Source organism: Theropithecus gelada, chromosome 14 (assembly GCF_003255815.1).
Source record: "Theropithecus gelada isolate Dixy chromosome 14, Tgel_1.0, whole genome shotgun sequence".
NCBI classification, from domain to species: domain Eukaryota; kingdom Metazoa; phylum Chordata; class Mammalia; order Primates; family Cercopithecidae; genus Theropithecus; species Theropithecus gelada.
Window position 1 is genome coordinate 9,977,423 of NC_037682.1, and position 23,024 is coordinate 10,000,446.

Sequence of the window (23,024 nt, forward strand, 5' to 3'; positions counted from 1 at the left end):
CGACTGGCCTTCCATTACCTCCCAATTCACTCCACTGTCTCACCATTCTCCCATCCTCCTTCCCCTTATCTCTAGTGTCTCCCCTCCATGTCCCCTCATCTCTGCTCTGTCTCTACCTCTGACCCCCAGCATCTCACTTCTGTAGGCCCAGCACTTCCCGTTTCCAGGCTTCCCCTCCTGTGTCAGTTCTCTATCACTGTCCACTTACAATCACCTCCTATCTCTGCCCCTCATAACCATCCATTGAAAAACTTCACCTTCCTTCTCAGACCCCATCACCTTCTCATTTCCATCCTTCCTCAGCCCCATCTCAGGCCCCCCATTACTTCATATCTTAGACCCCTAAGATTCTCTCCATGCCATCTCTTCTCACTTCTGTACCTGTCACCTTCCATCTCTGTCCTCCATACTCTGTGCCCCCATCACTCCCAAGCTCTGTCCTCCCCATTACCTTCTACGTCCGGCCCTCTTTACATTTTATTTCAGCTCATTTAAGCCCATCACTTTCCACCTCAGTCCCTCCACATTCCATCTCAGAGCTTCTGTCACTTGCATCCCAGGGACCTCCTCACGTCCCATTTTAGTCTACTCATCACTTCCCATCTCTGCACCTTGTCATTACCTTTCAGAGGGTAGCCCCATTACCTCCATCTCTGTACCTCTCTCACCTCCCATTTCTGTGCCTCCATCCCATCCCATCCCATCTCATCCCTTCCCATCCCATCCCATCCCATCCCATCCCATCTCATCCCACCCCTGTGCTCTCAACACCTCACATATCTGTCCTCCTATCCATGTCCTCTCCCCTCTGTGCCCCTCTCTCCTCACCTTCCATGTTCATCACCTCCCATCGGAGTTCTCTGACACCTCCATGCTCCCATTCCCTCTCATTGCTGTGCCTTCATCAGTTCTCTCTCTGTACCCAGGTGGCCTCCCATTTCTGCACTTCTCTCCCTTCCTATCCTTGTACCCTCATCACTTCCTGTTTCTGTTTCTCCATCGCCTCTCATTCTTTACTCCATTTTTGTTCCTCCATCATCTTCCATTCCTGTATTTTGCGCCCTTCCCATCTGTGACCCTGGTTGCCTTCCCATTCTTGCTCCATGCCAGTCCATCTTTGCTTCCCAGTTGTGCCACCGTATCACCTCCAATCTTTCTGCTCATTTGCTGGTCTTCTTCCTTTTCTCCTACTTTATCTATTTCCCTTTTCATGCTTCCGTTTTCTCTTCATCCAATTTCTCTGGAGCACTTCCTTCAAACTCTTTACTCCATTCTTTTATTCTCTCATCCCCAACACAGTTTGCCTCATCTTATCTCTGTGCCACCTGGCTCCTCTCAGGCAACACTCTTCAGTTTCCTTCTCTTCTTCCACGACCCCACCCAAACCCTTGCTCCTGGACCTTAACTCCCTCCCCCTCCCCAGGAACTCTCTGGCTCTTTGTTACCTTCCTCCCTCTTTCATTGTCTCCTTCTGGCTCCCTCGAGGCCCAGTGTTGCCCCCAAAGGTGCCCAGATAGGCCATGGTCTTTCTGGGCAGTGAGACAAAGCTGAAGGAGTGAGACAGGTAAAGGAAGTCAGGGATACTGGGGGATTTTGCAGGATGAAGAGAGTGTGGAAGAGGAAGGTGTAGGAGAGAGGAACTGGCTGAGGGACCCTGAGCAGGTAGAAAGGAGGGCCTGGGAGCCAGAGTGCCCAAGAAAGATTCTGTGAAGGAGCAAAAGCTGGACAGAGGGAGTGAAAGTGGCCAGAAGAGTATGGGGGACAGGGTATGGAATGTTGGCCTTGGGATTGCCTCGGAGACAGCCACCCCTTTGCTGCGCAGAGGAGAAAGAGGACCAGTGCCTAGTGGAAACAGGAGGAGTCATCTGGAGGGTGCTCAAGGATGATGATAGAAGGGGGTGGGAGGTGTGGGGGAGGAACCTGTGAAGGGTGGGGCAGCTGAGAGGAAGGATGAGGACCCAAGGAAAGGAGGAGAAGGGATGAGGCCACCTGTCCTGGCTAAACCCCACCTTTGCTCCCATTAACCATTAACCATGGTGGGAAAGGTGAAAAGACAGGCTCTTTTTGGGACCCACACTTGGCTAGAGGACCAGGCCAGCTCAAGAGGCCTTTCCAGGCCAGGCTTCCTCTCTGCCCAGTGTCTCCCTAGCATCCCCAGTGGGAGGCAGCCTCTCTCCTTTCTGCACCAGCTTCTCCACTTGCCTTCTTTTGGGGTCTCACTGTGTTTCTACTTGTCCTCTCCTCTCTTCTCTTCACACTATCCCCCATTTACCCTGCCATCCCCCCCAACCCCTCCTGTTACATAATGTCCTTATCTGCCAGACACCCATTGCCACTCCTGTACCTGATGTCTGTCTGGGGCATGGGAGGACTGGCACACCTGGGTCCTAAAAATGAGCTGAGCCCAGGGGCGACACTCTCCTGGTCCTGGATCCCCAATTCTGGTTTCAGAGTCCTTGAGGTTCCTCCCACCTCACCGTGTTCATTTCTGGTACTCTTCGGCCAGGAATGGAGTGGTCAATCCCTGCTAAGTTCTGAGTCGGTAGCTTCCATGGGTTCCAGGTTTATCACTCCAGCTTATAAAGGGGGCTAGCATTTATTTTGATTCTGAACAGGGTGTGTTAACTCGGATTTCTGACTGGATGGTTTATGGCCAAGCAGGGGGTTAACAATTGAAAGACTGTGTTCTGGGATCCTAGATCAAGAGACAGCCGAGCGCAGGGATCTGGACCAGTAGAGATCTCCCCGTCCGGGATGTAAAGGTTCATGTACAAAGCGCTGGTGTGGGCTGTGAGCACCAGGGCCATGGCTTTTCTGGGTTGTGCAGGATGTTTTATCTTCTCACAAGTCTAGATCTTCCAGAAGGTTTTCTTTCATGGCTTCGGATGCTGCAGGGACACAGGCAGGCAGAGGTTCTGCACATGTAGTTTTAACCACAGGGGCATCACTGCATGGGTGGTTTTCTACATGGATGATTATGTTGTTTGGGTCTGGGTTAGCTAACCATTATTAATGGTTGGTTGGTTTTTTTCTAGAATGCAGGTGTGTGTGGGACTGCATGGAAGATTCTTGAACATTTAGAGTATTTCACTGGATCAGTGAATTTCTGGGTCTAGGAGGTATTGAGGAGACTATATTGGGAGTGGGCAGAAGATGCCAACCCTGGGCCTGTGGCATCTTGTGTTTGGCCAGAGGCTTTCTTGCCTTAGGCTTCAGGTGTGTAGTTCTCTCTGAAATGTTATGCACAATTCAGCTCACTGGTGGTTTCCTAGGAAGGTTAAAAACAACTGGTCTACACCACCCTTGGGCAACATTTTTGGGCCTTGACTCAGGCCCCTCTTGCCTTTCAAACCCTTTCTGGAGCCTGTCAGAGGTTCTAGATGTGGTGCCCTATTTTGGGCTCCGTGTCTCCTAGAAGGCAGCGGTGCCTTCCCTGGGGGAGTCCGTGGGCAGGGCCAAGGACAGCTCGCCGGGGTGAGAGGCTGGAGGCGCCTCCGGAGCGCGGCTGGGGAGGGGCCTGGTGGAAGCCCCGCCTCCCAGCCCAGCGGTCTCCGAACCCCAGCCTTCTGCGCTCCGGAGGCAGCCGCGGTGCTGGGAGAGAAATGTCTCCCCAGGGTAATTACTGCCGCCCCAGTGCAATAAACCATTCATCCTTCACCTCTTCTGCCCAAGAAGAGTCTCTCCGCCCCGTCCCCCAACAGTGTAATAAACGCCCTTAGGCTTTAAGAGGCCCGCCCAGCATAATAAACTGGCTGCAGTGTGAGAACAGCTGGGTGATAAATCCCAGGGGAGGTCTGGGCTTGGGCAGCCTGTGCGCCACGGGCCTCGGGAGTGGGGACGCGTGCGCCCTGTCCCACGCCTGGCCAGTCCCTGTCCTGGGGCCGCCTTCCATGGTCTGTCTTTGTGCCTTCACCGCCATGTTTCCTGACTGCTTCGTCTCCTGTCGGGGGTCTGCCTCTCCACGCTGGGTCTTTGTGTGCAGCTGGGTGCGTCGCCGCCTGTGTGTGGGTGTGGGGCCTGGGGGCTTGGGCGCTGGACACCGCCTCTGATCCCTCCTGCCTCACTGCCCAGTGAGGCATTTGGCCGGCTTTTTCCTCCCGCCCTCTCTGGGCACAGACAGGGCTCTGTCCATGGTGATGTGCTTGCTGTCTGGGATCTGGGCTGGGAAGTGAAGAGAAAGGGCCTCTTTTCTCCTAGACCTGGGGGATTTGGAGGCAGCCTGCAGGTAGACTGGGTTTCTTTCCCCGGTCTGAGGGACCAAGAAACCCAATAAAGCCTTCTCTGAATGGGAGGCCCTGGAGCCCAGGGGTGAAGAGGCTGCAGCCTCTGATCAGGGAGGTGAGGGTAGGAATGTGTGTGGAGGAAGGTCAGCATCTCTGCTCCCCTGGCCCACCCCACCCCCCAAATTCAGATGTGCAGCTTGTGTGGAGGGGGGAGGAGGACCCTGGGTATTACAGTTGTCATGGAAACAGCCGATTTTCCGGAGTACTGCAGTGCTGGGAGTGGAAAGACTGTTACTGGCTGAGGCCTACTGGGCTCCCCACCTCCAGGCCCTGCCCTTCCAGGCAGGTGACCACATGGTGTGGAGGTGGGGCTCACTGCATACCCCACTGTCAGCCAACTCTCCACCCTTGACTTGGGGGCCCATCCTGAGGATTCAGTGCTCACCACTGTGCCTCCAGGGCCCTCAGGTAGAAAGGACACCTGGATCTGGAGAGGGCAAAGCCAAGCCCCCTCTGTCTGCTGGGGGTGCTTTCCTGGCCAACAGGCAGAGGTGAAATGGCAGTTATTAGACATCCCGATGGTTCTTTCCCTCCTGCCCTTCCTCCTGGGGTCACCTCTCACTCTGGGGAGATGGAAGATGTTGATGGTGGGTGCTCTCAGGAACAGCAAGGGGACCCATGGCTCCTGCTTCCCCCAACCTCAACCCCCTGCTGGCCTCAAGACCTCTTTGGGAACCAGGCAACAATCTTCCCTTCTCTCCTCAGCCCCTCCCTGGGCCTGCAGATGGTGGCTCCCCACAAGAAACTCAGGCAGCCCCTCCCCTTTGGGGTCCTAGGAGCTCCCTGTGATGGAGGCTCCTCACACCTGATTGACCCAACTACAAGGGGGTTCAAGTCCCTGAGGCGAGAGACCCCATGGTACCTGAGGGAACCCAGCCTAATGTTACCAACTGGGCCACCACCTTGGCTGCTGGCAAGGCCTGCTCCTTAGAAGTGCTGCAGGCCCTCCTGCCCCCGCAGGCTACTAGTTCCTCACTCCAGAGTTCTCCCACCCCCAGACGGACATTTTTCTCCCCCTCTAGGCTTTTACCCTTAGGCCTCATCTGTCTGTCTCCCTCTCTAAGTCCTCCCTTGAACCCCTCTCCCCATAAGAAGTGCTTTGTGAGGAGTCGTTAGTGGCTAATTATTTAATTAAGCATTTTATGAATCTCATCTGCTCCATTTATATTCTAAAGAATGCAAGATTGTTCTCTTCCCTTCCCTTCTCTGCAGGCTGTGGAGTACTAGTCCTTCAGGCCTCCCAGACAAGGCTCCTTTCCGGGAAACTGGGTGACCAGCCCCCCACCCCCACCCCCAGAGAGCTCAGTCAGCCGCAGGAGGGAACATGGCGACTAATGGGGTTTATTTTGGGGCTGAGATCGTTAGGGACCTCACACCCGCCCCCAGCAGCCGGCTGGCGAAGAAGAGAAGGAGAAGGGGAGAGAGGGTGGGGTGGGGGAGGGCTGGGAGAGGGAGCCTTCATCTCCGGCTCCCACTCTCCCGTTTCTCTCACCTACACCCCTCTCTGTCCTTCTCTGTCCATCTGTCTCTCTGCCTCCTTCCTTCTCTGGCTGTCAATCTCCCCTCTCCCCTCCCCCCACCCCCCAACCCATGGCTGTCTCTTCCTTTCTGGGCAGGGCTCCAGGACCTTCCTACTTTGGGACCCAGGCAGTCCCCTGGGTGAGGGCGGAAGCAGGGAGTCCTGGGCAAGCCAGGAGAGGGGTGGGGACAGGGAGATGTTGGAGGGCACCAGCTCTGACTGTGAGTCAGAGCTGCACACAGCTCTGCTCATCTTCCTGCCATCACCTGGGGTTCCTTGGTGCCTGCTCAACTCTGGCCCCAAAGAAGCACACACCTTGGATCTGTCACCTCTGCCAGACCTGGGAGAAGTGGAGCTAGTCAGGACCGGGCCCCCTGGGTCTTTCCTGCCCACAGCACTCTCGTCTTCTCAGTCTCCTTGCAGCTTCTCTCTGGGCTCTCTCTCTGTGTCACTCTATTACTTCTCCGTTTTGCTGTAATTAAAGCTAGACTTCTTGATGAGGCAGCTACATCTGTCTGTGCGCGTGCACAGGCTCTCACCCAGGCACCCGCCTGCCAACTGCTCCCTGGGGTGGCGGGGCTGGTGGCTGCTGTGGGTATCACAGCTGAAGTCCCACATCTAGACCTGGGGTTCCATCCCTCTCTGGTCACAACCCTGAGGACCTGCTGACCTCGTCCTCCTGATGTCATTTCTTCTTGTCTCCCTTTCCTTCTCTCTGCAGCTGGGACCACATACATCTTTGGGAAGGGGGGAGCACTCATCACCTATACGTGGCCCCCCAATGACAGGCCCAGCACGAGGATGGATCGCCTGGCTGTGGGCTTCAGCACCCACCAGCGGAGCGCTGTGCTGGTGCGGGTGGACAGCGCCTCCGGCCTTGGAGACTACCTGCAGCTGCACATCGTAAGGACCCTGGGCCCGAGCCCTTCAACCCCAAGCTTCCTGCTCCCAAATCAGTTCAGCCCTTCATTGCCATGGGATCAGCACCTCAAGTCTTCCCTCATGGGGAATCCTCAGAACTTCTGTTCCTTCATTGCTGGAGCTTCCTGCTAAGAAGTTCTGCTTCTGAGACTCTTCCCTCTCTCAGTTATTCACCAAGACTCCCAGATCCACCCTCCCATCTGATTCATATTTCTCCAGCTCCCCACTCCCCGAGACCACCTGTGTTTTATGACCTTCCTAAAAGTAGTCAAGGGCCTCTTTGGGCCTTTCAGGCCATTCTCCTGCAGCCTTCAGAGGTGTCCCACATTTATGACTTCCCCCAGGCTGCTGCCTGCTCACTCCTAGACCAGCTAGGCCAGCCCACTGTGTCCTGCACCTGTTCTTGCCCCTCCTTCATACCTACCTGCCCTAGGGCAGCCTACCCTTGCAGCTTCATCTTGCCTCTGGATTCTGCCCCTTTGCCCTCCCAGCAGCCCCCTTACCCTGTCTCCCTTACTGCCTCTCTAGCCAGGTTCACTCCTCACTAACCCCTTGGCCCAGCCCCACATCCCCAACCTGACCTCGGCTCCCACCTTGCTCTGCCTTTCTCTGCTCAGCTCCACCTGTGGCCCTAGCTCCTCCCTGTGTCTGCTCCCCGCCTTGACCTTGGTTCATTCCTAGGGTCTCCCTCTGGGCCTCCTACCATATATGCAGCTCCTTGACTCACCATTTTGAGTCCTGTCGAACTCTAGTCTGCAAGTGGCCCCTTTTCTTTCCCTGCCCTTTCCCCCATCTCTGGCTCTGCCCTACACCCTTCCCTATGACCTCTGGTATTGCTCCATTTCATTTCTGGTCTCAGCCTCTCCCCTGACCCCTCCTCACAGTCCTCAATCCCGAGCCTCTGCCCTCAGTCTTCATCTGTACATTTCTGGTCCCTAACAGCCACCTTGTTTCCCTGCCTGTATTTCACATGCTCACCCTGGCCAGGACCCCTGTGCTGTGGGGATCAGGCAGGCTGGCCAGGCTCTGTGGGCTGGAAAGCTCTGGGTGAGGGGCCCCTGGCTTTCAGGAGGGCATAGTTAGTTGGAAGGGGAGAGAGGAAGCCAGGGGAGAGGCTTGTTTGGGCTTTGATTTCTCCGCATCTGCTTGGGAATGCAGCCACTGGCCTTCATTACACAATAGCTTTTAAGCATCCCAGGTCTGCACCCCACCCCACCCCAACACCAGGGCGTGAAGGAAGGAGCATGAGGGGAGACTTCCTGTAGGCAGAGCAGAGCTGGGGTGGAAGTGGCAGTGGATGAGGAAGGGGTGCAGAAGGAGGACTAGCAAGCAGGACAGCGGTCAGGCCCAAGAAGAGGCCTGGAAGTTCTGTACCTGTGTCAGCAGAACAGGCAGTTATCTAGAACGGTGAGAGGCACCCGGCAAGTGAGAGACAGTGTGGCTGTAGACGACAGTGTGGGACTGGATGCACCGTGATGTGTGTCAGGAGTGATGGCTGTGACAGTGGGGGATGAAGACAGAGACTGGGTCTCATGATTTCTGATGGAGTGTATCTATAGATGTGTATTTCCCCATGGAGTGGTGTTTGCAGTTGTTTCAGTTGCCTTTCTGGGTGGTGGGATGTGACTGGGTTTCCCTGTGTCCTCTGTGAGTGAGGGCTTCTCCTTCTCTCTCTTCTCCCTCATGCGAAGCTCTGCATGGCTTGCCACTTCCTTGCTGTCTTTGTGCAAGTCACCACAGCTGTCTGGGCCTCAGTTTGCCCATCTATGGAGTGGCAGGGAAGAGGACAGAGGGATGTTGTGAGGTTGAAGGAGATCATGTATGTGAAGCACATAGGGAGCATGCTGTGTTAGCTAGTATCCTGACCATCTCTGATCAGCTACCTGGGCAGGACTGTGTACCTCTGTGCCTGTTAGGTTAGGGCACAGGGCTCCCTACTGAGGAGAAAAGGTAGGGGGATCAGGGTGTGAGGAGAAGGGATTTCCTCCTTTTCCCTCCCAACAGTTGTTCACAGGCCTTACTGGTGCAAGGCTATGGAGGAACAAGTACTGGTGCCGGGTACTACAGAGGGCAGGGAAGATGGGAGTCTGCCCGAGGGTGGAGAGGCCTGGCAAGGGTGAGGGGCCATGAGAGGAGCCAGCCATGAGGTGCGAGTTGGGCACCAGATGGGCTGAGGCCCCCTGGGGGCAGCCCCCAAACCCCTTCCTTCCCTGGTGACACATCAGCTCCCACTACAGCGTCAGTAGCAGCTCTCAGAGAGTGGGGAGGCGGCAGCAAAATAAGAGAAAAGCAATTTGACGTTTCTAATAAAGCGTCGCTCCACTTTGCCAAATTAATTTTGACTCCCATAATTATTTGCTGTAGGAGCGGCTGCGTTCTCCCCACCGCCGCCTAATGAGGTAATTGGGGAATTAGGAATTAATGACTTTAACAGAAGTGACAACTGACTTCACACTGGGAGAGGCTCTGGGGAGCTGCCTCTCCCCCGGAGTGCAGGGCCCTGAGCTTGACTGCCTCCTAGGAAACCCAGGTGTCCTGCCTTCCAGCTCCCTGGCCGGCTCTCTGCCAGCCTGGCTCCCAGACCGCATGTGCTCCTTGACCACCATCACTGCCTGGGCTGAGCCTGCGGGGAGAAATCCTCAGAGGAATCCAGGGAGCTGATGCTATTCTGGGTGATATTATTACTAACAATAGTACCGAGGAGGATCGACTGTTCCCTTCCCGTGTGTGGGGAGCAGATGATCAGCCCGTCTCCCTGGGGATGTTGTCAGTCTGTGGGTGGTGGATGGGTGGGGCTTGCTAATACTCTTTTTAGGCAAGCCCAGCCTCAGTTTCCCTGCTTTACTGCATCTGAGGAGAGAGGCTGCATGCATGTATGACTGTGTGCATGCATGTGTGTGTTAGCGTGCATGCATGCATATATGTATGTGGTTTTCCCAGGTTCTGAGAAGGAGACAACTGGACCCCACAAGTGGGAAGGGATAGGACATGGGTCTTCTGAGCCACAGCTGCAAACCTTGTCCCCCAACTCTCTCTGCCAAACCCTAACCCTTGCCCCATCTGTGAGCCACCCCTGCCAACACCCCCAGTGCCACCAAGCCTCTCGGCTCTGCTAGATGCAGGAAAGAGGTGGCAGCTGAATGTTCCACATGTCCAGGTCATGGGGCATTCTTTCAAGAAGATCCCAAGAGTGTAGTGTGTTTCTATGGTGATGGGCTGGGTGCCTGAGAGTGTGTGAGCCAGGGGGTCTGAGTGAACCTGTGTGAGTGTCTGTTCCCTGTGGGAGGAGAGCTGAGACCGCATTCAGGAGTGCTGCTGGGAGGTTCAGGGAAATGAAACAGGGGGTCAGGCTTAGTGCCCGGTGGGCCTTCATTGGCTTGGTTAGATGCCTTTGGTCTTGAAGGTAGGTTGGCCTCAGCAGCCTCTTGGATCATCCCACACCCCCACCTCTTTGAGTCAGGGTCTTCCTAGGCTGGTGGGCAAAGAGAGAGAACACTGGCTTTGAAGTCAGACTAGCTGGGGTTCAAATCTGGGGCTTCCTTCTCATGAGCTGCAAGATTTTGAGATGTTATTTAACTATGTTGAGCCTCAGTCTCTTTCTTGATGAAACAGGGAGCTATGAGCTTCTTCAGCGGGTTGGTGTGGGGAAGAGAGCATGCATGTACAGTACCCACACAGGGCCTGGCATGATTTAGGTTTCAGTGAAGCCCTCCCTCTCACTCTAGCACCACAGACAGAACTCTTCCTGGGCTGATCCTGGGTTGCCTTTGCAGGGTGTACCATGGGCCTGGGTCCCAGAGATTGCTTAGGTTCTTTCTCCCCTTCTCCAGGCCTCTGTCCCTGTCTGTACTCTGCCTGTCCTTCCCCAGCCCCTAGCTCCAGTCCCTACCCCGACACCCCCATGATCCCCTTTCTTGGTCAGTCTAGCATAGTTTGTCCGTCAGCTCTTCTGGTGTCCATCCCACCATACACACAGTCCACACCCCCAACCTCTACCCCCATGGCTGCAGAGGGGCCACCCCCATACTCAGAGCCTGACCTACTTTGGGCCTGAGAGGCTGCCAGGAGAGGCATGCTAATGCCCTGGTGTGGGTGGGAGCACCCTGGGGGCCTGCCTGGTGCAGAGCATACTGGGGAGGAGAGGCTGGAGGCTGGGGACTGGGGAGGGGCTGGGGATCAGACCTTCCTCTGGCAGAGGCCAGCTTCTGTGGACTTATCTGCTGGTCTTGCTTTAGGGAGGCCTCTGCCCTCTATACCCCGAGCTGGTCCCCAGCTTGGCCCAATCACCCCTGTCTGGGCCCAGTGGCCTTTGCACAGAGTAGGTGCTCTATGAATATTTGTGAATATCCAGGACAAACCAAAAGGCAAGAGACAGGTGTGGTTAGTCTAAGGCGCTCCAGGCCCAGGATCTGCACCCCACAGTGTCTGCCCCCACCTCCAGCCTCAGGTTACTCCCTTGCATGTGGGGAAGGGTAGCCAGCCTGCCCACCTCCTCCAGTGGTTGAGACCTGGGAAACGTGACTTGTAAAGCTGTAAAGTGCTGCGGAGCTGGGCTAGTGGTGGCCACAGGAGTAGCCACTGCAAGGGATGAATGGTAGCTCCCTCTGGTGGCTGACCTCCACCTCCCTGTCCCCAGGACCAGGGCACCGTGGGGGTGATCTTTAATGTGGGCACGGACGACATTACCATCGACGAGCCCAACGCCATCGTAAGCGACGGCAAATACCACGTGGTGCGCTTCACTCGAAGCGGCGGCAACGCCACCCTGCAGGTGGACAGCTGGCCGGTCAACGAGCGGTACCCGGCAGGTAGGCGGCGCGGGCCCGCGGAGGAGGCACGGTGGCGGGGCGGGGCGGGTGGCGGCCTCTGGGCGGGTGGGTAGGAGTGCGGCCGCACCGGGGCGGGGCCAAGCGGCTCTGGGGCGGTGCGGGGCTACTGGAGAGACTAAGCTTGTGAGGCGGGACTAGGGCAGGGGCGTGGCTAGGAAAAGTCGGGATTTGTGAGGGCGGGGCGAGACCTTGGTGGTGCGAATGCGCCCCCTATAGGGGAGGGTGCAGGGCTAAGGTGGGAAGGCTGCAAGGCTAGGGTCCAGTTTGGGGGTGGGGGGAGAAGAGGAGGGAGGGTAGAGGTGAGGAGAATCTGATGCGATTGAGGAAAGGGTGAGTTCAGAAATGAGGGAGACAGATGCAGAAACAGGAGAGAAAATCCAGAAGTAACATAAAACGTGTCTTGGCAAGGAGACGGGGCTGTTACCAAGGGCAGAGCCAAGGAAAGAACCAAGGTCCTTATAAAGAGCAAGTCAGAGATCCACTTAGGAGATCCACTTAGGAGATCTAACGAAGGAAGAGAAGTAGCCATGGAGACTCAGAGTGAAGGACCCCAGTGTCCAAGGCAGTGAGGGACATGGTGAAAGGAAGGGAGAGACAAGTGACAACAAAAATGAAACACAGGGTCATGTGCATTCAACAACCTTTGTTGACAACCTGTTTAGGCATCAGGGCTTGTGCTAGGTCCTGGGGACTCAGTCCCTGCTTGCAGGGAGCCTTGAGAATGCAAACAGACCAAGTTCGACAGGGTGACAGCTGTGGCGGCCAAGGACAAACCAAGGTCTGAGGAGTGCAGGAGAGGGACAGAGATGAGGACATGGGGGAAGTGAGGAGACAGAGACTGAAAGATGTTGAGGGAGGCAGAGATAGAGCCTCAGAATGAGAGGAAACCGGAGGGGAAGCAATGGAAAGATAAGGAGATAGTACTGAACTATACGCAAAGACAAGGAGAGATGCGGAGAGGTAGATGGAGATGCTGACATGCAGGCCCAGGGAGAGAAGAGGTGGACAGAGCCTTGGAAGGGAGCGGAGGAGAGCCCCAGCATGGGAGATAAAGAGGGAGTGGAAACAGAAACACTGCAGGGAAAACTGCAGAAACACAGAGATGCTGAGATACTGTCTGAGCGACATTGCAGTCAGGGCCTGACTGAGAAGTGGAGTGAGCATCTGCGACCTCCATCACTCTCCCAGGAGGAGAGACAGCCAGGCTGAGGCGGAGAAGCTGCCCCATGCTGACTGCGAGGGGCAGGGGCAAAAGGCCAATGTGTAAACCTTCATGGGCTCATCTATGCTGGAGTAAAGATGCCAGTACAGGCTTATGACACCAGTTATGCAGGCTTGTAGCCAGACATTTCTGGAAAGTCACTGGAGATAAAGAGGCCCACGTGGCCCCCTAATACCTACAGAGGCTGATGTACACACAGGTCAACCTTAGACATATGGACAACTGCAGACATTCGTATGGTCAGACAGACACATGAAAAAGCAGCTCTGCAGAGGGATGCCAGCCTACATCAAGGCCCTGGGTACATGTAGGGACACTCAAGACCCACCAACCCTCCTACACTAAATTCCACTTACCCCCCGTGCCCCGCAACAAGCCAACACTGACAGCTCTGGCTGCGTAGGCATGATCCCTGTGGGCAGCAGACTTCTCTCATTCTCCGACGCACACACACTAGGGCAACCTTTGTAGCAGTGATGACATTGGCCTGTGCTGGATAGGGCTGGGCTCAGAAGCATGAAGGCCTCACCATGTCAAGCCAGGACTTGGATCTAGAGCTTCTCCCCTTGGGGCCCAGCAGGCCACCAGTCAGGATGGAAGAATTATTCCTGCTCTCCTCTCCTCAGGGACCCCTGACTAGGGGTGAGGAAAGGCTGCTGGGTGCCCCTTGCCTGTAAAGGGGAGTAACATGAGGGCCTGGTGGTTGCCTTTGTGTACTGAGGGCAGATCCTGAGCAATACCAGCAGGTCAGATCAGCAGTATGCATGGGCCCGGAGAGGGGAGACCCTCTGACTCTTTGAGAGCACAGAGACACAGCCCATGGATTCTGAGTCAGAAGGACCTGGGTTTTAATCCTGGATCTCCCACTGGCAAGTGTGTAACCTTGGACAAGTCATCTAGCCTCTCTGAATCTCAGTTTCCACCTCTGAAAGGTGACTTACCTCATAGCAATACTGTGAGAATGTCATTGAACGCTAGAATGGCATGGCATAGCAAAGGTGCTCAATAAATAGGACTTTTGTTAGAATTTTTATATACTCAGCCTCCCTCCAGGCAGATGTACATTCTTCTCTTCCTCTTGGAGACACACACACAGGATTGAATGATCTGTTTTTAATTTAAACACAAATGTCCTGAATCTATAGGGAAAGCAGAATCTCCTTGCCTCATAAGCACCTAAGGAGGCACCATCCATACCCATATGAACACGTTGTGTGCACCTTCATGGGAGGTGTACCTAGGCAGGCCCAGGCCCGGATCTCTGGGCAGGTGAGCGCAGCTGTGCAGTGAGAGATGACAGGAAAAGCCTCTTGGCCCCACCAGTGTGCACTGAATAGTTTGTCAGTGGCTTAAATGGGAGGAGTGGCCAGATTCTCAAAGGAAATCAGTTCCCTTTCCACTGCTGCAGACCGGGATCACCCACAGCTCACAGAGGAGCACAGATCCTCTCAGGCGCACTGACGAACCCCTTTCCACATAGGCTTGTGTGCACACACACACATTCACACACATTCCCCTTCCCAGTCTCCAGGGGCTGGAGATTGGTGAGCAGAGAGAGGAACAGGTGGGTATCCCAATGGACAGCCAAGCTTGGAAAAGAGATGGGGGCTGGAACTGGGGGGAGGAGCCTGGAAAAGAAAGGCTGAGGGCCTGGCAGGGTGAGCAAGATGAGGTCCTGAGACAGCAAGGAGAGGAGACTGGGCTCTGAGCAGAAAATGGTCAAGGTGCATTCAGGGCAGAGAAGGGTGCAGAGAAGGGTGGCGGGGGACTGTCTGCAGGGGAGGAGAAAGGGGCCAAAGAGAAGGTGAGAAGGGGAAGAGGGCTGCTGGATGATGGTCCAGCTCCCACACCACACCTGTAGCGGCTGCCCAGTAGAATGGGAGCCCTGACCAGGGTGAGGAGGCCTTGTAGGGAGTGCAGTGGTGGGGTTGGGAGCAGGAGGGACTTAAGGGGGACGGTGGTGGTGGGGTCAGGGGTGTGGTATGAGGTGGAAATTGAGGGGAAGCTGGGAGTGGAGCACGAAGGCAAAGGGAGTTGAGGTGGCCTGGAGAAGTGGTTTAAATCTCACTGTTCAATGCGCGTGCTGGGTGGCCCCCTAAATGCCGCATAAACCCCGCTTAACCCATCCCTCCCACTTCTAAACCGCCCTCTAAACGCAGGAACCAGCTGGGCCACTGATGCCTCCCACCCCCAACTTAAACCTGCTAAATGCCCCTCCCCTGCCTGCCCCCCAACTTTGGGATGGGGAAGGAAGGGGGCCACAGCAGCTTAACCACAGATAAACCTGTTTAACCTCTGACATTTGACCTTCCAGCTCCCTTTCTTTTGTGTCCCTTTCCTTTTCTTCTTTTCTCATCTCTTTTGCTTTGGGTTGCTCCTGCCCCCAGGGTGGGGCTGGCTCTGAACCAGAGCCTAGGGAGGGGGTCGAGGGAGAAGAGGGGCCCAGCGTTTCTTTTCCTCCCTTCCCCTCTTTCTGTGGATGTTGCTGCTTACTCTGAGTCTCCTGAGGATTGCGTAATTACTTTTCTAACTCCTTTGGACTTCGCCGCCTGAGAAACCTACTGTCTTTCTAAACTTTTCCAAGGAAACTTTGATAACGAGCGCCTGGCGATTGCTAGACAGAGAATCCCCTACCGGCTTGGTCGAGTAGTAGATGAGTGGCTGCTCGACAAAGGTAATTAACCAGAATTAATTAATTAATTAATTAACTTTAAAAACACTATCTTAAAGGTGCAGAGCTCTCTCTTTCCCCCTCCATGCCTTCACCAACGCCCACCCGCAAGTGAAGGGACAATTGGCTAGCCAGAATGCTCCCTTCCCCTTTGGAGTCAAGGGTCTGTCTGTGCATTTCAGAGTGGTGGTTTTTGGGGTAGGAGTGGGGTTTTTCCTTAGAAGTAGGGGGAGTCTTGTTCTCTTTCTAAACCTGGGATCAACTACGGTAATCCACAAGATCCCTACCATGGGAGCTCCCCACTGCGATCCCAGCAGTAAATCACAAGCAGGCTGGGAATGCAGGTTGTAGGTAGGTTCCCTCTGCCCAGAATCATCTCGGAGGCTTGGTAAAGGGCCAACGGAGGGCCACAGAGCATGCAGAGGCAGGAAGCCTTTGGAAGGCAGGAAGGCTGACCTGAGGAGGGTTAGGAAGGCTTCACCAGAGCCATGTGAGGAGAAGAGAGAAGAGTGGGGGCCTCAGATCCTACTGGAAGACCCCCAAAGAGAGTGCTGTGGGGCTGCTGTCTCTGGAACAGGCCCAACTTAGTCCAGAAGGCCTCTGAGAAGTTGAGGAGAGACTAAGGGAGGTGGGGCAGGAGATGGTGGGCCCATAGGGATTTCTACTCCTGCTTGGCTGATGAGGAAGACCGAGCAAGACCTTTTGAGGCCTGAGTGTGGTGAGATGTTGCTGGATGTGATAGAGAAGGCTTCTTGTCACCAAGGGAAGTTGGGGACCAAGGGCAAATCCATCCCATTCCCTTTTGCGGGGGCGGGGGGGCGAGCTCTGTACCTCTAAGGCTAAACTCTAAGGGGGAAGTAGAACTGTTAAACCTCCACTTAACCAGCTGATAACTGTGCTTTTAAATGTCCACTGGGGCCTTCCCCAACTAAAACCCCCAAATGTAACTTCTAGCCCCCCATGCCTGTGGGGCCTAAACCTGCTGATAACCAGATGTGATAAACCCATAACAGGACAAAAAGTTAAAGGGACTGTAACACACATCGCTAAAACCTACAGCCCCCAGCCACACTGGGCTGCTCTCTCCAGCGGGGTGAACTTTAACCCTTTGAGGAGTTCATGGCGGATGGGGCCAGGGGCCACAGGGACCAAGTTTGCTAACACTGTGGCTTCCTCTCCATTACCCACCTCCCTCTTCCAGAATCAGAGAGGCCAAGGGAGCGGCCTGGGCTGAGGCTGGGACAACTTGTGACCCCAATGGCAGGGAGAGTTGGACAGGCCCTACTGGGGGGTGGGGGAGGAATTGTGGTTTAGATGAAGGAGAGCCGGGACCCTCCTTCCCCTTCTCCTTAGATCTGACTTTCCTCTTCTAGAAAATAACCAATTGGACTAGAGAGGTAGTTCCCAAAGTGTGAAAGAAGGAACTCGCTTTTTGTGGTCTTAGCCAAGTACTTCCCCTTTCTGAGGCTCGGCTCTCTCCTTGGTAAGATGGGACAGTGATGGTTACTCAGCCCACCTCACAGGCATGTTGTGAGGGTGAGAGGAAAGAAACATCAGGAAAGTATCCCAGAACAAGGTCTGGGGATGCTTGGAGGGCGTATTTTATTGTTAGCGCGTGACATATGGTAGGTGCTCAATAAATATTTATTGGATGAATCCATTTTCCAGTTCCAAAGCATGTCCTATGAAACAGTCCCATGAGATGCTTCACAATAGAGAGATTTGTGGTAGAACGAGTTTGGGAAATGCTGAATCTTGTTTCTTCCTCTTGGAGATGCCTATGTGCATTGGTTTAATAAAGACTCTGAAAAGCCCTTGGAGAAAGAAACCTGTTTGATTGTGAAATGTTTGCTTCCCCAACTCATTTGACCACTGTGATCCTTGTCTCCTTTGTTTTCCTCGTGATTCTTGTGTCTGGGGATAAACTTGGATGCAGAGGTCTTCCTGGGCCTTGCTGGGTCTGGCATTCCAGGGCCTGTCCCAGAGCTGCCACCACTGGCCCTCTGCCTCTTGGGCTCTTGGGCACTGGTAGTGGGCGTTGCTGGTCCAGGGGCTATACTTGCCTGAGTGGGCAGTGGGAGGGTGCTGGAGGAGGAAGGAAGACTGAGTGGGGGGCTGGGGAGACACACCAGTGGCCATCATTGGCTAGAGCCTGGAAGGATGTTTGGATGTCCCAGAGGCCTGGGTGTCCCAGAGAACCTGTGTTTCCAAAGAGGTTGTGGGCTTCACAAGTTGGACTCTCCTCAGCCCAGGTTTTGGGGGCAAGGCTTACAGGCACCTAACTCTAAACCAGATCTTTAACGAGGCACTAACCAGAGGCTAACAAGGGCTAAGCCAGGTCTAAAACCCCTAGTGCCAGCAGCTGAAGGTTCCGGGGGAGATGGGGCAATGTAGTAGGCCCTCTGCCCAACCCCTCCCCCCCAAAAAAATAAGCAGCACCAAAACCAAAGTTAAATCTAAACTTAAACATAATAAACATCTTTTCTAAAAACCAAACCAAAACAACAAACTCAGAGGGTTAAACCGACCCCCAGATCCACTAAAAACAAACAGAACAGCCCAACCCCACCCAGCTGGGAATTCTGAGGTGTCATACTGCTGAGTGTGGGGTGAGATTGGAGCTGGAGCGGGTTATATTGGCTGTCAGTGAGCGAAGCAAGGTCCCTTTAACATTTTCCATTTCTGTGCTTGCATGTCCAGGTGGGGAGGAAGGGCTCGGCTTACCAGGGCCTGGTCCCAGGCAGTGCTGGGCCTTGGCAGTCTGGGAGAAGAGAGGGGATCCTGGCCAAGGGTCAGAAGGCCTGGTCCTAGGCGGGAGGTCAGCCTGGGCAGATTGCTGCTCCCACACACCATCACACTGTCTCACCTCCTTCTCTGTTCTCACACGCACTGACTCCACCTTGGCCTGGCAGCTACCTCCTCTGTCTCTGCCTCTGTGTCTCCTCTATCTGCCTCTTCCAGGGGCTCCATGGCTTCATGGCTCGGGGCTGGACACTGGGGCAGGATGTTTGGGGAAGCAGAGGGAGAAGATGGGGACGGACTGAGGGAAGAGGATGAAGAGGGGAGATGGCCTTGGAGCTGGAGAGGAGAGGGAATGGGGAAGGTGGGAAGGCTTGCACATGGTGGGGAGGAGGGGCTGGGCTCGTCTTCCCCAGCCCGTGTGTGCCCTGGGTGCCCTCCCCTTCTGGGGTCCCCACCTGGCTGGGCTAGGGGCTGTGGCTGACAAGGACTTTTCCTTTGGTTGTTTGCCCCTTCCTCATTTCTCCCTGTCCCCTCCTCCCTTACTGGCTTCCTCCTCCATTCCTCTTTCCTCTCCTTGGCTTCCTTCTCTTCTTCCTTCCCTTCCTGGTCTCCCCTCACTGCCTGCCCCTTCTCTGTCACCCCCTCCCCTCCCCCAAGGCCGCCAGCTGACCATCTTCAACAGTCAGGCTGCCATCAAGATCGGGGGCCGGGATCAGGGCCGCCCCTTCCAGGGCCAGGTGTCCGGCCTCTACTACAATGGGCTCAAGGTGCTGGCGCTGGCCGCCGAGAGCGACCCCAATGTGCGGACTGAGGGTCACCTGCGCCTGGTGGGGGAGGGGCCGTCCGTGCTGCTCAGTGCGGAGACCACGGCCACCACCCTGCTGGCTGACATGGCCACCACCATCATGGAGACTACCACCACCATGGCCACTACCACCACGCGCCGGGGCCGCTCCCCCACACTGAGGGACAGCACCACCCAGGTGAGGCCCCACTCTGGCTGGTGGATTAGGGCAGGGATAGGTGGGGATGGAGCTGATATCTGCATAGCTACAGTAGTGGTGCCTAGTGTGAGGATCCAAGGGGTCTGTTGGGATCCTGGAGGCTGCTGTCTCTGACTTTATTGCCATGGTAATGGGCAAGGTCACCTTTCAGGAAGTGGCTTTCACCCTAATGACCAGGCATCTTGTGATGTGGGGGTGATCACTATTTCTAGAGGGACCATCCCCAGAGTTGGGGAGGAGTTTGATGGCCCAGTTATATGAGAGAAGATCACCCTACCTAAGAGAGATGAAGTCTGGACTCGGGGTAAGAGTGGGATGGCTCCTTCTGCTTCTCCAGTGAAGGCCATGCCTAGTGTTCTGTGTGGGCAGAGAGTGGGAGATGGATAGTACCAGGCTGGCCTTGCTGTGGGCAGGGGTGACAGCATGGGAGGGCTGGGTGCAGTCACCTGGCATGGGCAGCCCCTCTCCAGAGGCTGGTGGAAGCTAGGAGGAGCCTCTCCTTGTTTTCTGGGTTTCCTACAGTGGGAAAATCCTGACTGCAAGTTCATTGCCTTCACAAGCCCTCTCCATGTGACTGTGAGCAGGCACCACAACTCAGGCAGCTTCGGTGTCCTCTCCGTCTGTGCGTCTGAGGGAGTCTCAGGGCAGACAGTTCCCTGGTGCTCACCCCACCTGCTGATCTGGATGGCCCCAGCTGCCTAGTCCCAGGCTTCCTGCAGCACAGACTGGTGGGGAGGAGGGGCCTTGAAGCACATGGAGCTCACCCCACCTGCTCAGGTGTTTCCTGGGTCAGGTCAAGCCCTAGTGATAGGGCAGGACTGGAGGGGCCTGCACCCGGGGAATGGGGCTCTGCTGGAGCAGGACTTGCCTGTGTGACTTCCTGAGGCAGCCCAGGCTGGGCTGTTTTCTAGTTGTTGCCTCCAGTGCCTGCTCTGACCTTTAGCACAGGGAGGGCTCACACCTGGCATGAAGGCCTTTTTTGGCCACCCCTTCTCTCCCCATCACCCTGTCTGGCAGCCTGTGGCTGTTAGGTACTCTCTGTCCTTCTAGGGTGAGGGCAGGATCTGGGGGTGGCCATGAGGATGTGCCCCTCCCTCTGTCACCAGTCTGTCTTCAGCTTCTTCTCTGAGGGGTGGGCTCCATGTGCTTTAAGGCTCCTCCTCCCTGCCAGTCTGTGCTGCAGGAAGCCTGCGACTAGGCTAGCTGGGGCCATCCAGATCAGAGAGACAAGCCTGTACCCACTTCCTCTCTGCCAAGAAAGCTGAGGGGACCTGAAGACGTTGCCCCTAGGGAGCAGGGAGTCCCTCGGGGAAAGGTCTGGGCTCTACCCAAGGCTGGGTACCCACCATGCCCAGTGCCCTTCAAATCGTAGGGGACGAGGGGCTGTCTGGTCTCAGTGGGAGGGTGATAGGCAGATCATCCTGGTGGAAGAGAGAGGTGGGGGTCCCAAGAGTCACTGCTGTGGTGAGGAAGCCCAAGATGGAGGCTGGTGCGGAGGGGGCAAGAATGCAGAAGGGAGCTGGGTCCTCCAGGCACCACCTTGCCCTTGGGTGAGTTAGGGCTGTTGAGTCTGAAGATCAGGGGCTGGGAGGAGGCAGGTTATGACCCTTTCAACCCTGCTTGTCCTTGTCCTTCAGCCTAGCTCTCTCCTCCCCTTCCTGCAGTTTCTCGGGCTCCCTTCCTGCCTGGACTTTCGGTTTCCCTCCTTGGGTCTCCTCCCTCATACCCTTGGGCACCCCCCTCCTCCTTATACTCACTCATCTTGGGGATTCTCTTTCTTTGCAATCAGTAAGAGAGAAAATGCTGACAAAGTGGACTACTGTTGTCATGGCAACCACAGCCCTAATTATTGTGTGCAGCCGGGCTCTCTCAGGCTCCAGGAAAGGAGGTTGGGAGAGAGATGAGGGGTGATGGGTGGTGAAACTGGAGCCAGGAAACCCCTCCAGGGCCTGGTCGTGTTCTGCCTGTGCTGGCCTCTGCAGGCTCCGTGCTGTAGGGCCTTGCCTCCCCAGCACCCCTTCCCTGAGGCATCCTAGACCCTTTTGCCCAGGCCCTGCAGGTCAAAGTCTGGCATCCACTCTCCTCACTTCCCAGAAATAAAAAGCACCACATGTGCTGTTTCACTGACCCTCGGAAGCTGTGAAAACCTGCAGGGCTGCTGCTGGGAAGTTCCCTGTGCATAGGAGGAAGTGGAGGCCTGAGGTCAGCCAGCAAGAGATGGAAGGGCTAAGACTCAGACCAGGCTGGTCCGTCCCAGCCCAGGGGCATCCTGTGTACCACCATGCACCTCAAGTGGCAGCTGTGGGATCTGCTGACCTGCCTGGAACCTCTCTTTCCCCACCCCTTCTCTCGCCCCCCAGAACACAGATGACCTCCTGGTGGCTTCTGCTGAGTGTCCAAGTGATGATGAAGACCTGGAGGAGTGTGAGCCCAGTACTGGTGAGTGCCTTTCCCCCCTCCCCTGCCCCGGGGCCCTCTGTGACGCTACTGGGAGGGGGGCGACTGTCCCTGCCACCTGGCCCAAGCCCCAGGGCCTGCTGCCAGGCCTTAGCTTTCCCTGATAGTTCCACCTTGCCTAACATCCTCCCAGTCCCTCAGATGCTCTCTGGCAAGATGCCTTTTGGTTCCCAGCCCCTCAGAGGTAGTGAGGTCCTTAGCCTGGGGTCCTGGGGTTGAGAGCCAAGGGGTGCTGGGAGAGAAGGAGGGAGACTTTTCCCTAGAAGATGAGTAACTGCAGCTCCCATGAGTCCCTAGGGTGGGGGAGGGTGAACATGGCTTAGGAACTACAACTCCCATCAGTTCTTGGGTCCAGAATCACAACTCCCACCTGCTCCTGAGGCCTGGTGCTCTCTAGGCCACTAGTAGAGGAGATCTCTCCTGGATCCTGGGCCTTCCTCTTCTCCTGGGTGTTGGGAGGTGTCCTGTGCTCTTGTCTGAAGGGCTCCCAGAGTGGACACTGCCAGGACTGCCAGGGCAAGGTGAGGCAGTTACTACACAGTGACTGCTCTGAATCTGATAGTGTGCTGAGTGGGAAGTCCCCTCTAGACTAGACTTGTGGTCTCCTGGGGAAGATTAGGGCCTGAGGTCTGGCCTGGATTCTAGTTGGGGAGCTGCTGTAGGAGGAGAGCAGGGCTGGGAGGGAAGGCTCTCCAGGGCCTGGGGCACTGGGGCCAGGGAGTGCTTTCTAGGCCTCTGCTTGATACTTCTTGCTGGAGCCAAGAATGCAGCCACAGAGAGAGACCAGGCTGGCAAAGCGGGGGTGGCCTTGAGTGCTGCTTGAGAAGTGTGGGGTGTGGAGTGGTGCAGCGAGTGCCAAGGCTGCTCATTTGAGCAGGTTGGGGGTGGCTGGGAGCAGCTGGGGGAGGGTGGGATACTTGAGGCTGGCAGAGGGAACAGAGAAAGGACTGGATGTGGCCAGATTTCCCAGTGGAGGAGCGTGGGCCTTGGTGGCTGCCAGATGAGTCTGTGGGAGTGGAGGGCCACCCACATTTCTCACTTGGGCTGCCGGAGGCTTCTCCCCATTACCTTGCAATGGGTCGCACCTGGGTTGTTGGTACCAGAAGGCTGGAGGTTGGGGCAGGTGCTTGTGGGGTTGGGGGAGATAATGTGGTCAGGAGGTGGGCAGTATGCCCTGGGTACATCCTGTGAATCTGGCTTGGGGCCTCCCAGCTCCAGAAAAGACATTCAGGCTGAGGGTGGGCTACGATCTTGGAAGGAGTGTGGTTAGAGCAGGACCATAGCATGGCCTGTGGAGCCTTGGGGCAGAGGCTCAGCTTCAAAAACCAAGGGCAGCGGGTTTCTGGGGCACAAGCCCCCAGATCCAGAGGCTGAAG

The 23,024-nt window shown here is 55.8% G+C and overlaps 1 protein-coding gene across 6 annotated transcripts in view; it reads left to right on the forward strand.

Annotated features, from left to right (window-relative positions):
- Nucleotides 1-23,024, forward strand: part of NRXN2 (neurexin 2) — a 117,241-nt gene that overhangs the window by 81,505 nt on the left and 12,712 nt on the right. For 5 of the 6 annotated variants that reach the window (XM_025357373.1, XM_025357374.1, XM_025357376.1 and 2 more), the window contains 5 exons: nt 6,524-6,705; nt 11,360-11,531; nt 15,359-15,448; nt 18,845-19,170; nt 21,552-21,630. In XM_025357373.1, the coding sequence (XP_025213158.1) occupies nt 6,524-6,705; nt 11,360-11,531; nt 15,359-15,448; nt 18,845-19,170; nt 21,552-21,630 (849 nt within the window). The remainder of the gene's footprint in view (nt 1-6,523; nt 6,706-11,359; nt 11,532-15,358; nt 15,449-18,844; nt 19,171-21,551; nt 21,631-23,024) is intronic. The other variant, XM_025357375.1, reaches the window with a different exon arrangement.